General features: G+C 36.6%; 1 protein-coding gene across 2 annotated transcripts in view; it reads left to right on the top strand.

The window, feature by feature from the left end:
• Nucleotides 1-15,970, top strand: part of LOC308056236 (solute carrier organic anion transporter family member 4C1-like) — an 86,772-nt gene that overhangs the window by 47,236 nt on the left and 23,566 nt on the right. For both annotated transcript variants that reach the window (XM_080371254.1, XM_080371253.1), the window contains 4 exons: nt 372-559; nt 2,612-2,676; nt 4,539-4,676; nt 5,781-15,970. The exon at nt 5,781-15,970 is cut by the window's right edge and continues 23,566 nt beyond it. In XM_080371254.1, the coding sequence (XP_080227380.1) occupies nt 372-559; nt 2,612-2,676; nt 4,539-4,676; nt 5,781-5,905 (516 nt within the window). In that variant the 3' untranslated portion in view covers nt 5,906-15,970. The remainder of the gene's footprint in view (nt 1-371; nt 560-2,611; nt 2,677-4,538; nt 4,677-5,780) is intronic.

The following is a 15,970-nucleotide window of genomic DNA, read 5'->3' as shown; positions in this document are numbered from 1 at the left end:
AAAATTTAGTGTCTCAAGGATTACTCTGTTTTTTTATGTTATGTACTACATATAATTGTGTCTCTAACTTGAAAATCTTTCAGGTTTTCTGTACTTGTAATTAAAAACTTGCTTCACACAAAATGCAGACTATCACTGTGTTTTTAGATCACAAAGCTTAGCTGAGATGTATTAGTCAAGTTCTGCTGAACCAGTTTTAAAAATGAGGGTTACAATGTCATGTGATCATCAGGAAATGGACCATTTCCCATACAGTAAAGTCAGGGTTTATTCTTGTATTCAGTGTGATGCAGACCCAATAAACATCTACTATATTAGTATCACTTGGTGTCATTCTTAGAGCTAAATTTTGATTAATAAATTGTTTGTAGACTTATCACAACTGTTCCTGTATTGGGAAACCAAAAGGAGAAAATGGTTCAGAAGATTTTCTCTATGAAGCAGTCCCTGGGAAATGTCCAACACTTTGCAGACTTCTACCTTTATTCCTGACCTTCTTCTTTTTCGCTGTTGTTTTTACATTTATGGCTGTTACTCCAACAACTGTGGCCATTCTGAGGTATGTTTTTTTTTTTTTGAACTGAAAAATAGGTAGCATTCTTGTGAAAACTCAGGTCAGTGAAATACTCTGTAATTTGTTTTGCTTTGGGATGTGGACTTAAACCAACGCGTAAGGGATTTAGTGTACTTTGTGTAGTAAGGAGGCAGTACTTGAGGTAGAGGACAGTCATACCACTGTTAATTATCTCTGTAATTACATTTGGTTAGTACATACTGTTTGAATATATTAAAAAGAATAATCTTCCCTACTTGTAGCAAAATCCCCCTTTCATAGGAGCACTCCTGACTGTTGTAGTCAAAGCATAATAATGCACCATGTGCTTGGATGAAGAAAATATTAAAGTAGCCTGTGTATCAATGGTTGCAGGACTTCAAATTTTACCAAGAAAAGAACAAAATAACAATCAGTCTTGTATTCTTAAGCTTTGCTTCCTGTCTCAGTTCAGAGTTCTGACTTGCAAAATTGTAGTCTGTCAAGAACTGCAGGCTACATCTCATGTAATGTTGATGTTATATGTATGGTAGTGATTAATATAAAATGTGACAGCATGTATGTGGCTGTTAACCAGTGCTCTGACTGTCTTTCAAATTGCTGAGTCTCATATGCATGAAAGCTAGATACATTAACTTTTGTAATGTATGGTCATTATTCTGAAAGTAGAGCTGTTTCACTTTATGTTGAAATCTGACTTGTATCTCTAATACTTCTGGAGATAAAATGTCCATGATGCATAGGTATACATGTGCTATACACTTGATGCTTTGGGGAGGGTGTGGTTAGATGCTCTTTTTCAGACCTTCTAGGCAGGGCATTGGGAAGGGAAATGATACATTGCAACAGAGCTTTGTAGTAGCTTCCTGTTCAGGGTTGCGGTAAATCTGGAATGAACAGTTTGTCATATCAGTGTGGGGCAGAATAATGTAAAGTGTTGCATTATCTTCAAAACTGAGCTGATGTTTTATTTAGGTAATTCTAAGCAGTAGCATTTGGAATTCTGAGTCCTTGTGCACTTCGGCTGAAATGAAGAAATAGATTTTATTGGAGAGGACTGTAGAGCAGTTTAAATCTGCAAAATCTAATTCAAATAGTTGAATGTGATGTCAGTTATTATAATCTGATGTCTTTTCAGTAGGCCTATTTTGTGCAACTGAAAGTGTAAACCCACATGTTTGTGGGAATATTCTAGTGCTAGAAATAATTACCCACACTATACAAAACTCATTCTTCTTCCTCTAATTTTCTTTATGGGTAGGGAGATCCTAACAGTGACTGGTAAGTGCTCATCATGGATGTTTTTCTATGGTTAATCCTCATACATACTCCAGAATGAGGGAATAACTCCTGAATATTCAGGAATAACTCCTGAATACTGCCTCTTTTTTTTGGCAGTGACAGTGCTTCAATTGTACGGTTTGTTAAACAGTACTGAAATGAAATTGTATAAATTAAATTAGGTTGTGTTTAATCACTTTAAGACACTGTCAGGAGAAAATATTTGTTGCTGGAGAAATATATGAAAGAAAAGGGTAGGATGTAAATTTTCCTAGTTATGAAATCAAAATATGTTGATTTGTATAGCTAGGCCAGAACTGATTACTTGTAAGGTCAGGTGACCATATGTAAAGGCTATGGGACATACAGTACCTGTGCTGTGCTGAAACCTAGTCTCAATTCATATATTGTTTCTTTAGGAATAGTAGCTCAGGACTGCATCCTAGCACTGTCCTTAACTTCCTTGGTTCTTGCGTGGAAAAAAAATGTTCAACAGTATATCAGGGTGCCGCTGGTAAGCTAGGTTTTTGTTTGTACTGTTTTGTTAAACTAGGTCAATCTAAAATTCCTTGATGAGCTGCTGGCGTTGCTTATATTTGTTGTCAATACCCCTCTTGAAGTTTTGTTACTTGTTTTGTACACAGGATTTCTAAACCCCTCTGCAATTAATGGGTTAAAAGAGTGTATTAAGAAAAAGTGTATTCACTGAGGGACAAAGCAGAGACATGGAACAGTTACCTTGTTTACCAGGTCTTAAACTGCAAATTTTGTTTCCAGGTGTGTGCCAGATAAGCAGCGCTCATTTGCTCTTGGAGTACAGTCAGTGTTTCTACGACTACTGGGTATGACTTCCTTATTGAAACACTTGCCTCAGAGTAATTTACTTGACACTTTTCTAGACTTAAAAAATACTGCATTAAGAACCTTTCAGAGGACTTTGAAGCAGCCTGTCATTATCTTATAGAATACATTTGTTGTAAGGCAGATGCCATCTGGATTCAAATTCCTTTTCAAGGTGTGTTCATTTTAGCTTTTCTTGTTCTTATTGGCATGAACAAAATACAGGTCACTGTCATTCTTTAAGCAAAAGACATCTGCTGTCACTTCCCCCAGAAGAAGGCCTATTCTGAAAAGAAGACCTATTCTGAAAGTTGAGATAAGAAAAAATGATGTACTAGAAAACAGCTTAATGTAGTTAACATCTCAAGTTCCAGAAGTTAAAAGAAAGAGACACTGTCTCATACAGTTGTGTCCTTATGGGCCGTGCCAGTATATTTTAGAGTGAATAGGTGGAGTCTTCCCTCTTCTGCCTTCCCTTTCAATTCCTTTGACTAATTTTAACCTTTACTGAAATTTTAGGCACTGGTACATGAATAATTACTGAGTTTTTATGTGGGAAATCTACTATTTAAATGCTAAATCTAAGCATCTCCAGGATCTCAGTAAGATAGGTGAATCACCCTAAATAAAACATGAAGCTTAATGTAGATACACTCTGAACCATTAGTTTGAATTTTTTTCAGGCATCTTTTAAACTCTTCGTTTAGTCTAAACACTTTTTGAATGGCATATGTAATTCAAGACCAGGTCAAGGCTCAGTTACTGGTTAGACTTTTATGTCAATATTCAGTACTGCAGCCATTCCCTGACATTTGAGATCAAATACCTAGCAGTTTTAGGTATGCTTTGCTGTACCTATTGAAACTCCAACTAATCTAAGTAATTTTACCAATAAAGCATAGCAAGAATAAACATCGTCACAGCTAGAAATCAGCTGGGAGATAGTATTAAGTATTGTATGAGGGGTTCTCTGTTTCATTTTACTCAAAATTATCAATGGCAGAGTCTTACCCTCTGCTCCACAGTAAAGTCAAGAGTTAGGAGAACTCTTTTCACTGCCTGTACAGATTGTGGCTGAAGAAGGCAGTAACTATCAGCATTGCTATCAAGTTCTTTATGCTAAGGAATCACACAGAGGTCCTAGACTGAGCTGCTGTAGTGAGTACATAGCTGCTTGCTAGCTCAAGAGCAGTTTAGGCCTTGAGCAGGTTAGGTAGACATGCAGTGATGTACCTGGAGTGTTTGTTATAAAATTGGCTATACCTGGATGCAAACTACTTGTGCTTTATAAAGCACTGTTATAACCGGAATCACACAAATTAATAAATTCTGCGCAGGAATAATTTTAAACACTATTCATTTCATGTGAAATTTTTCCTGGAAGCTTGGCTATGTCTGAGGGATGGAAAAAAAGGACAATGGAACGTATTAAGAGAATATTTTAGTTCTCTGCATTTGAAACAGGTTAACATATATGATTGAAGGAAAGGGACTTTTCCTTCAATTAAAATCCTGCTTTCCTGATTAAAATTAGGGGGGGAAACACTTAATCAGTTTTTCTTTTCCATTGAAAACTGACAAAGTTACAAGAAGGTCAAGTCTTTGAACAAACGTGTTGCTTGATAATCAAGTGGGAGCTGTATGAAGAATTAACTGGTACTCTATGTATCCTAAAAGAGAGCAGTGGAAGAGGCACATTTGCTATGTAATATGAGCCCTATGACTTTGATTAAAAAGTTACATTTAGTGTGTACCTCTCCCATTTTATCTTCCCCACCAGCTTGGCATTTCACTGTATGCATTAAGATTAGATAAGGGTATTCCAGGTAAGTCAAACATTCTAACATGTTACTGTGCTTTTTAGGTACTATTCCTGGACCAATTTTGTTTGGTGTTGCTATAGACAACAGTTGTACTCTGTGGGATATTAATGAATGTAAAACTAAAGGAGCCTGTTGGGTTTATGACAATGAAAGAATGGCTTATCTGCTGATGGGCATAAGTAAGTGACAACTTCATATTAAGTACATGTATGAGGTAATAGATATATGGACCTTGACTGCTAGGTGGGAATTATATTGAAACAGAACCTTAAACTTTTATTTCTTAGCAGCAGTGGTTTTTTTAAAAAGAACTTTTTTTTATAAGTAATAAAAAGCAGAATAATAATGAAAGAGCAAGACCACATTAAGTAGCTCTTACTGGCCTAGAAAACTTTAAATAGCAATAATACAAAATAGTTTTGCTCTTCAGTCTTTCTTAATTGTCACACTTTATTTGGTGAATTTTAAGGGATTGGCACATATTGCAGTCTTATCTGGCTTGGTCTGTTGACATCTAAAGTCTGAGGGGCTTTCTTCCTCTTGTTATTTCAATTTTTTTCCCTAAATCAGTAGCAAGATCTTGAAAATATCTCTGAACACTAGTCAATTTTCTTAACTTGTTTAACAATCTGCTCCCTTTAAATGTGAGGTATATATGATAACTGCTGTTGTCCTTGCTAGTAGCAACTGTGATGCTTACAGCGCATAAACTGAACTGCTAACACCTAATCTTGAAACTGAAAAAGCAGGAGTCACAGCTTCATGTTTCAGTGTCTCTCAAGCATATTTGTGATAAAATATCCCTCCTGTTTTTTTCCCCTCTCCTTGCCCTGCCCCCAAGTTGCATAAACACAATTATGTATCAGCGATGAGTAAATGGAACAACTTTTTTAGGTAGCTGAGAAAAGAATACTTAACAGGTTTGCATGTGGGGGGTTTTAGTTTGTGGCAAAGAGGATCTTGATGCAATGAAGATCAGTACTGAAATGAGAAATAAGGAAGACTTGCACTTCAGGCTAGAATGGGATGAAGAAATACAGAACTGAAGTAATGACAGTAGCTGCTGCAAACAAGAACTGGCAGGCAGGTGAGGGATCTGAAGTCAGTTGGAACACTGCTTTTATCTGCCCTGTGCAGTTCATGTGAAAGACATTGAATTATGCAGCATACATCTAGAAGTCTTACAGTGTAACTCACCATGTGAAACTTTACAAATGACTAAAATACTCTTGTCTGCTGTTGAAGGTGACTGCAACAAGGACTCTTCTATTCTCTTCATTCAGGTGCTGCTTGCAAAATCATCACGATTGTCTTTGTGGTCATAGCACTATGCTTGTATAAGCCTCCACCAGCAAGTGCAACCCTGTCACGAAAGGATTCAGAAATGGTATCTTCTGTATGCACATAAAGCATGAGAAAATCGGGGGCTTTCAAAAGAAGCTAGTAAGAATAAACAATATTACAACACTTGTACAAAAGTTCTTTACATGATTACCTAACCATAAAAGATCATACTCTGTTCTTGAACAGCTTAAAATATTTGTGAATGTGTAGTGTTCTCCAACTTGCTAAACACACTTTTTAGCATTCCATTATGTATATTCAAAAAAGGGACACTTAAATTTTAAAAGTCTAATATTAAATATCGCAGTTATAATTTAAAGGAAATTGGCTCATTTTTCCTTTTTTTTTTTTTTTAAATCAGATCAAGCTGGGCTGACTGTGAGCCCCATTTCCCTCTGCTTATAAAGTAATATGTAGTGAGACCATAGTGGGACAAAACAATTAACTTGGTATATTAAGGGGTACTGCAGATGATTAATGGACTTATTTTAGTGTGCACATAATCTGGGCTAGTGCCTTAGTTGGGGACTAACTACAGGTAAACTTGGGAATATTTAAGTATAGCTAGGTTTTTAAAATATCTTAACATGTTATCCTAATGGCATAAATTTACTTTTTTGCAGTTATAGAAAAATGTAAATAGTTATTATAGGATAGCTAGGTTTGTAGCAACAAAATTATCTGTTAATTAAAGTGCCTTAGTTTGTCTGGAATATATATAGAAAGTTGCTGTCCAGCTGTTTTCTTCTAAGCATTGTTAACACTTTTCTATAAAATCTGAAAATAAAACCTATTTTCTTACTGCTTATTTATGTGCTGTGTAATTTCTAAATGACTGAGTTCTAGGTGTCTCAGCTCTAAGAAACAGCGTCTAAAGCTAGCAAAGAATATATATACAAGCATGAAAAGTAGGAAAATACAGCTTTAGTTATTCCTTGACGTATACCTTGCATAGTACTAAAACTTTATTGTGTAACACAATAGATGTGCTGTACGAATTGGCCACTTTTACCAGATGTTAAACTGTATTGCCTGCTACTGAAATATCATTCAGTATTGACTGGACAATTTTAATGAGCAAGGTATCCTCTGCACTTGTTTAGTTTGTTAATGTAAACTTCCTTTCTTTTGCACTGGCTATGCATGCCACTTATGTAGCTGTGTGTACCCTTTTAATTGGGTTACATGGATTGTACTTATTGACTACTGAGATTTTTAAACAAGTGCTAAGTCAAAGGATTATGGCATATGGGTCATGTTTCATCTAATTCTTTAAATGTAGCTGTTAAACTAGGTCAAGGTTAAGTGTACAGCTGAAGAGGATCCTCTAACTATTTAGAAACAACTGTTCAGGAAATAAAGCTAAATAGACTACACCTCCTGAAAACAAAGTAATTCATGGCTTTTGAGGCAGAGGAGGAAAGAGGTAGAAGCAACAACTGAATTTATGCTTGCTCTGTTTAGCTGAATGTCTCCTGATGATAACCCATTCCTGCTAAATGGGTTCACAACAAGATGGGTAACTTCTCTTGAAAGAGCTAAATACTGATCTTCCATGATGTTTGGGAATATGGCCTAAAACTCTGAGCTCAGTTTCCAGTTCTAACATGGTTAGTGTGGGGCATAGAAAATCACATAATCGTATTGAAGACATGCAGTGTCTTGGTAGCTAAATGGGAAACTTTCTTCTCTTGCTCTGTCTTAGGCTGAGATCGTAGTTTATGGTTTCTATTGCTTCATGTGACTGTGCAGGTTACAAAACTTGTGGGGCAGAGCAACAGGAGCTTCCTTTTCTGAGGAAGTCATCATCAGCCTTAGTTCCACTGGAGTGGTTATTTGGGTGGAGAAGGAAGGAAGTACTGCTGTTGCAATTCATGATCTAGCCTATGACTTGTTAAAGATTACCCTTCCTAGTGTAGGAGGAACAGTTAGAATAGAGACCAAATATTTTTGAACTGGCCAAGTTTACCCATTTACCTTGTATCACAGCAACATTAAATTAACAGGTACAGCAACAGATAGCAGATGTTGTGTCGGAGGTTTTACTAGGTAAAGGCAAACATCACTGACAAGCTGAACAAGTGTGTGCTAGGTATTTGGACAGGAGGGGTGAATTTAAAAACTGCCCAAATGACTGAGCCTGGAGGATCAAAGCACAAAGTTCAGTTTAAGTCAAGTAGCTAATGCTATGCCCCACAGATCAATACTGAGGCCAATTCAGTTCAATCTCTTCATTAATGACCTGAAGGATGGGATAGATTATGCTCTGGGGAAGTGGCTGATAGACCAGATGGTTCTGCTGCCATCCAGAGGTACCTTGAAAAGATGGAGGGGAAATGGGTAAATGGGAACCTCATGAAGATCAACATGGAGAACGGTGAAGACCTACACCCAGGGACAAATAATCCCCTTCATTAGTAACATGTAGATGGCCACCCAACTGGAAAGCAGCTCTTCAGAAAAGTCCCTTGGGTTTTTGATGGACAAGGCAGCAATACACCCTTTCCACAAAAAAGGCCAAAGGAATCCTGAGCTCTATTAGGCAAAGCACTACCAGCAGGCTGAGCAGGGTGATCCTGCCCTTCTACTTGGCGCTGTTGAGAACACACCTGGAGTGCTGCGTCCAGTTCTGGACCATCCAGAAAAAGTGTTACAGGCTTATTGGAGGAGGTGTGGTGCAGGGCTACAAAGATCATTAGGGGACTGGAGCATCTGAATTTTATTTTGCATGTGGCTACCATACATATAATTATTTAAAAGTGTAAAGTATTTTGTATACGTACCTTGCTTGCATGGTTGCTTTGCACATGATTAGAGGCATCTGAACAAAATGACCTGAAACGGGCTGTTAGTAAACAGAGTAGATGCACATATGTCTCCTGATATATTATAGACAGAAACATGGGAACCTTAGGAATGCTTCAGCTTGCTAGATGTTTTTACATATTTGAAGTTCAGTTGCTGACCATTACTGAGATGATGAGTGTAGGCCTTGCACTGCTTGCTGGTCTAAAACCTGTTAAAGGTAGAACAAGTGTAAAACAAGTGTAAGAAAAATACTGAGAAAGCATCTTTCAGGTCTGAAAGTCTTCAAAAGGGTTCTGGGTTGAGTAGTGTTTAAGTTTGGGAATGAATGAATATGAAATAAGTCTATAATATTTTGTTACAGTAGCAGAACATAAAGTTGTGATTTAATATATGCCTGGGGTGGGTATTTTGTTGTTTGTTTCGGTTGGTTGGTTGGTTTGGATTTTTTTAAAAAATATTATTGTTATTGTTATTTTGCCAGCAGATGGGTCTGTTTCTCTTAACAAAAGTCAGATTTTTTTTTATTGTTGTTGGAACATTACAGTTCTTTAGAGTGCAAAGCAGAAAATATGCCACTTTGGCAAAAATATTCTGTTAATGGAAGTGTGACTGGTTTTTTTTGTCTCCTTGATTTCTATTTTGCAGAGGCAGTGACTTTCTTCTTGTGGTAGATACATGGATATGCCTGCGTATGATTTCTTTTCTTTTTATGACATGTCTGTGCAGCACTCTATGCAACTCTGTTTTTGTATGGGTTCTTGTCTTTTTTTTCCCCAAAGACAGAAATCCCCAGGCAACAAAGCTCAGTGTTGGATTAGAAAAGCTTTACAGATATACAGAGGGAGCCAGTTAATCTTGTATCTCCATAATAAATGATGGAGAAAAGCTAGGAGACATTATTTGTGTGCTGCTCCCATGACAACTATATCTGAAAAGTGGGTCTACTGTACAGAGGAGTTTTATGGATCTGCGCTGCTTACTTCTGTATATGCATTTCAAAATCAGTGTGCTGGTAACTGGTTGTAAAACAGCCAGTCCTTTCCAGTCTACAGAATACCTTAGGAAATGCACAAAATGGAAGTCCCAGGGGCACATATAAAGTTTTTTTCTGATTATGATTAACCTTTAAGCATTGAATTGGAGCTCTTGCTCAGAGGTGAAATACAAATCAGGAAAATAAAATCCAAATTGAGTGTGGAGATCGTCATTCCCTCCAAATTATACAGGAACTTCTAATAATGACTGGGCTAACTTGAGATCTGTTTTGCCCCCAGTATTTTGCTCTGAGATTGTCTTTAAAGGAACAAAGTGAGGAAATACTTGATTTGTTTGAAAGTAAAACAGAATCATAAGGTAAGGTTAGCTGGTCTGAAGACAGTGAAGGGTTTGTTATTTATTTAGAGGGAATCAGGTTGCTTAGGCAAAGTGTTTAATATTTGGTGCACTTACCATATGTACAGCTGGAGGAAGCTTGTGTCACAAAACCTGAAAGTATTAGGTAACCTATAAACCTTATAAGAAATGACTGAACTGTAATAAAAATGCAAGCTGGAGAGAGAAAATTAGTGCTTTTCAGGTTTTTTTCCTACCTACTCATCTTTTAAAAATGTCTCACTTGTCATGTTTTAATTTATTAGGTGTAGAGATTGGTTTCATAGATTAGGAAAAGCCTGCTGATTAATGCAAATCCACATCTCCACCTTTGTGCTTTGCTTTTCTTAGGCATCTGTTGCTGTTCCTTCGAATGGCAAACTGTCAGGCTACAGGTAATGGAGGGTCCAAAACACTGAGGTAATTACTGCAATAAACGAACTGAAGCAGTTCCAGCAAGATACTGGCAAACATACTAAAACAGCTACAACAGGAGACATGGTATGAGATGAAAGAAATGGGGGCTGAAAATGTGACACGTGGCAGGAAATTAATGTAGCAGAGGAAGAAGATTACATTGCTATTGTATTTTATTCTAGTCAAAGTGAATAACCTTCATTTGAAATGCTTTATAAATCAATTATTTGTGCTATGGGAACACAAGGACATACAGTGGTTGATCGCATAAGGGCATTACCTCCTGGAAACAAACCCTGAAAACACAACTGGTACTGTGCACATGTTACAGTATGTGGAAGGATAGCTAGAAGAAAAAAGATACATTATATGCAGCCTGAAGTTGTTTTAACTTTCTGATGTCGAAACAATTTACTCTTTTGTAAGGCTGTGTAATACATATGCTAATCTAATTTTTGTGATTTTTGCTTGCTAAATGTCAATGCTTCCTTTCCAGCTACCTGGGTTTGATTTTTAACAACATTCTCTTTAATGTGGCTCTGCTTTTCTTTGGCTGTCCCATCATCTGAAACAACACTGCAATGAGGGATCTCTTAAGCTTCACCTCCTAAGAAAACAAATTGTGACCTGTTCTTGTCACTTTCCTTCATGCATAAGATTTCCTCCATATCCTCCTTGAGAATTTTTTGGCTGTGGGTGAATCTGTACCAAATTTGATGGACACACGAAAATGTGAACCTTCCAGAAAGTACATCAGACTTCATCAGAATAGATAGCTGGGTGCCATCCACAAAGAAAGTTATAACTCGGCCTTCTGCCTTTTATTTTTTTTTTTTCATTTTTTTGCAGCTAGAAGTCAGCTAGGTGATTGCATGTAGATCTGGAGCAGTAATTGCTGCTCATAGATGGGCTGTAAGACAGCATTGGGAGGCTGGGGGCTGTGCTGAGGTTGTAGGGCAAGTCCACCGGGAGACAGGCTTAGCTGATCCAGGATCATGGATCAGCTTATTTCTAGTTGTAAGACCCTTTGCTTTCCTTTCACCTAGCTATAGTTTTTATTTTTACTTTTTTGTGTGACTGTATACCTCTCTGCTCATGTTTTACTCTTTCCCCAGAATAAGAGAATTTTAAGAACCCTGTAAAAAGCAACTTTATTCTTTCAAAATGGTTCCCTAAGAAGTGGATAACAAAATGAAGTTTGTCGGTTTAAAGCTGCAGTAACCAATACTAAGAGTAACACAGGCTATTATTTTTATATTTTAAAACCTTCACAGTAACACAAATTTCAGATTCACTTAGTTTTAATTCAAACACGGCTCTGACTTCATGTAGGTACCATTTTTACCATTACTTAGCACTTACTATTGAAGAACTGTCTCTCACGCCCTGTTAACTCAAACAGGCGGAAAAGGTCTTGCCTAGTGTTTTGATCCTACCACTCTGTGCGCAAATATTTAACTTCAATCATGTGGGCTGTTCTGTCGAAGTGTCCATAGATTTCAAGCTGAGCAGATGCATAAATGTTTGTGAGGAAAGGGCTATAAGCACCTCTGAGCTACTGAGGCAGTGACTTCTACCATGAAACGGTTTTCTCATCATGTTCACACCTTCAGGCAAACATAGGCTCTCGTTTAAAGCACAAAGCCAATAGGAAAGACAAAGCTAATAAAAACAATTGGAAAACAATAAGATGTTATTAATTCAACTCCTGTATAATAATAAAATCTTTCCTACTATAGGTCTTCCTGCCTGTTTGAGTAGGACTTACTACCACCTTTTGGGGCATTTATCTTTTTCTTGAATACTTGAGCTATTATGGAAAGTCTATCTCAGAGCCTTTTGGAGTTAGAATTTTTTTATATATATATTACCAAAAGCACTTTGTTTTCTTGCCTCCTTTGTTAATAACCTGAAGTATATTGGGTATTTTTTAAATACTGACGCTACAGTGCAGGGAATAGTTAAACAAGTACTTTTTTTAGCTTGTTCTTTATTTCTCAAAAATTTGAGGCTATGTGTGTGAGGAGAACTAACAAATGCCTCAGCTTTCCCAAGTTTAAAAATTATCCAAGTTTAATGAATTTTTCCTCCTGTTTAATAGTGAGTGTCAGACATTAAGGTATTTAAAAGGACTAAATGCTTTAGCCTAGTCAGTCTAAGAAGCTACTTAATAATTTTTTGTATTTTGTTATTTGCTCTCCCATGCAAGCTTTGAAGTGCTTTACACAGTTGCCAGTGAGCAGTCCTCAAAATAACTGGAGGAATATTGACTAATGCAATGAAAGTTTTCCTGTGTTATGTATTGGGTGTTTTTGTTTTCATTTCAAGGCATGCAAACTGAAAAAAAAAAGTTGAGATTATGTGTGAAAAGCAAACAATACATGTTTTCTGGGGTTTCCTGTATTACACCCAAACAATTCAGTGTTAAGTGGTCTACTGGAGAAAAAAATGCTATCCAAGCATGCTGTGTAAAAAAACTGCAGCAGTGTAAAAAACCAGTCAAGTACCAGAAAACTAAGCAAGTAAGATGGCCAAGAACGCAGCCAATCAGTAGTAGATGCTAAGTATTTTGTTTTTCTTTTTTTCCTTTTGGGCTTGTGCAGTGTACATGCTGTGGTAAAGATGTACTTGATTTTTTAAAAAAAATGTTAAAGCTTTTGTTGGTCAATTCAGAATCATGCTGTTCTAAAGGAATTGCTGTAATGGATGCATTTGGGATGATACGGATGTGTGGAATGCACATTTTTGTTAAATAACAATTGCACTTACTAACCTGATTGAGCTTTGCATTCCTTTGTATTCTTTGCTATGTACAGTTGTGTGGTGATTTTTTTCTGGTTTGTTTGTGGGTTTGGTGGTTTTTTTTGTTTTGTTTTGGTTTTTTTTTATTTCGGTGGTTTGGTTTAGTTTGGTGGTTTGGTCAGCACTTGTAGCAGGTAAGATGGCTGTTGCTGGAGTTTGCATTAATTGAGATAAAGACTTTGATTTTTTTCTCTTCCCCTTTTAATTAAAATAGCAAACATAAACCTGCTTGGAACAGCATGGGGACTTCTAACTAAAATTTCTGTAAAGCTCAAAAACCATAATGAGCAGCTGCTATGATCACTGCATGAAATATTTATGGATATATCTCTGCTAGGCCAGAAAGTGTATCATGTGACAGGATGGTTTGATATACATGTTGAAGCCCTTAAGCTACAGAGCAAGACTGTTGACAATAAACTATGATGGAAATCAATGCAGACTGGATAGAATTTGATCCAGTAGAACATCTGTCCTGAACACCAGAGCTAAGGCACAGCTGTGTTACCTACACACAAAAGCTACATAAATAATGGAGAGTTGGAAATACATCGGTAAGTTTTAGCACATTATTACTTAATCAAAGTACTTAGTGGCCATGAACATAAAAGTTGTTCAAGAATAGAAATTGAACCAATTAAAAGGTATATTTCCAGGATAATATAATTGAATTAACAAGGAAAAAGATCTATACAGATTTCAGTTATGTGTTTTTATATTCAACTAGCTTTTTGCTAGTGGTGTTCCCCACTCAGGTAGTATATATGTATATATATGCCAGTTGTTAATGCATATTATTGTGCCATGAAGTCAATTTCATGAAAAGCCATGGAAAAAAGAGATGGAATTGCTGCAGGGATAAATCTGGGGGAAAAAAAAAAGTATGATAGGTTGAGCGATCATTCTATGTGATAGCTTGTATATATATAATTTATGTATAATTGCATATTAATATGCCTTTTGGAACTTACTTTTCAATTTCAGTGTTCGGGGGAACTTTGTGCATTGTCTTATGATGGCATTTGATACTGAAATAAGTGCAATTCAAGATGATATCCCCTGTGTATGTAACTGGCAATATTAAAGTTGGTATGGGCACAATGATTGTTTGCCTCTTTCTGAAGGATTAACAAACTAAACTAGACTGGCAGCAGTGATCTAGTTAATTCTTCCATGTGTTGGTTTGTGTATTTTGTTTATATATAAACAGTGTCTGCAAGTACTGCTTTTTAAATCTGAACCAGCCGAACAGGGCTCAATAGGGCTCAGTGCTCTCATTATGTGCTCTGTGCAAGAAGTATGAAATCTTTTTATACACACATGGGATTTTTATACACAGATGGGATATAGTGTCTTATTTACAAGACTGTATTCTTTGAACGGATTCAGACTTATTTTGAATGGTATTTCATTCGCCTGTGAACTGTGTAGCAGTCTGCATGGATTGCTTGGTGCATTCATTATACATTTCATGTTCACGTTGAAATGAACAAAGCAGAAGGTGGTGGTTGCTAGGTTTATCTTGTAACTTTTTCACATTATTTATGGCAGATGTGCTGCTTATATTTATTAGTACTTGCCTAAACAATAATGTACTTTTAGCATACTTCATAACATTACTTGTAGGAGGTAAAAGAATTTTATCAGGAGGCTAACATATTATATATTTTGCCTTGAGCATTGCTAGAAGGAGCCATGTGTTTCATTGTGGAGACTCTTCAGAGTGTCCAGGGGAAGTCTGCTGAAAGTTTTGTGTCCTCAGCAATCTGAAAAATAAGGCCACTTAATTAGATAGCTGAAGGGACTATCTATATGTCAACTGCAGTAAAATTTAGAGGTAACTGAGTTCCATTTTAAAATACTGAAGATAGGAGCTCCTTCATAGAATAATTTATCCAACATTTCAGCTTTTATGCTTGTACAGGCAACTCTAGATGAACAGAAGTCTTCAATGTAGACATCCTCAGGGGATTCTAAACTTCAGCTTGCATTAAAAAGCAAAGTGTTCTGTGATTCTTCTATCTGGCATTTTAAGTGTGTATTTGTTGTTGTCACAGGGAGCCACATCTAATTGTTCTTGAGCAAGTAATTTATTTTCAAAAATGGTATTAGGAGAGTAAGAGTAATTAAGTTAGATAAAATAGGGCACTAGGGTCCCTTTCTTCCCCGCCTCCCCATATGCTGCTAAATTGTTGCATTAACTGCACTGTAGTGACTACATGATCTAACAATAGAAGTGCAAGCTGTTGCTGCTCTCTTAAATTATGATCCTAATGGGAGTTTATTTCTTCAAGCAGCAAATTCATTTGCTGAGATCAGCATATTGATATCAGAAAATAAATATGAAAGCAAAATAGTAACTGTCAGCATCTGATGCAGAACAATACACTGGTAGCCATTAAAACTTATTGTTCTCTTCACAGTGGGAAAGGGATGATGATGATGGTAACAGCTTCTTTTTTAACTCTTCCAGTTCAACCCTTTTGAAAAGCCTGTTTTTCTAAGAATTACGTGCCTGTATAAAACGCCCTTCCTCTTCTACAGTAGTAGTCCCAGATTCCTAGGTTTGAATTTTCCTGCTAGTTCTTATGGAGTGTACTAGGCCAATAAAGCTTCTTCCAATATTAGGTTTATTTTTTTCACAGTCTAAAAAGGAGTCAGATCTGAAACATGCCATGTCAGCTGCAGCATGTTAGAAAGGTTGTCCGCTTTCTTCCTTGACAAATTTAAA

This window comes from Falco punctatus (genome assembly GCF_963210335.1).
Source record: "Falco punctatus genome assembly, chromosome: Z".
NCBI lineage: Eukaryota > Metazoa > Chordata > Aves > Falconiformes > Falconidae > Falco > Falco punctatus.
This window is presented reverse-complemented; position numbering and strand designations above follow the sequence as displayed.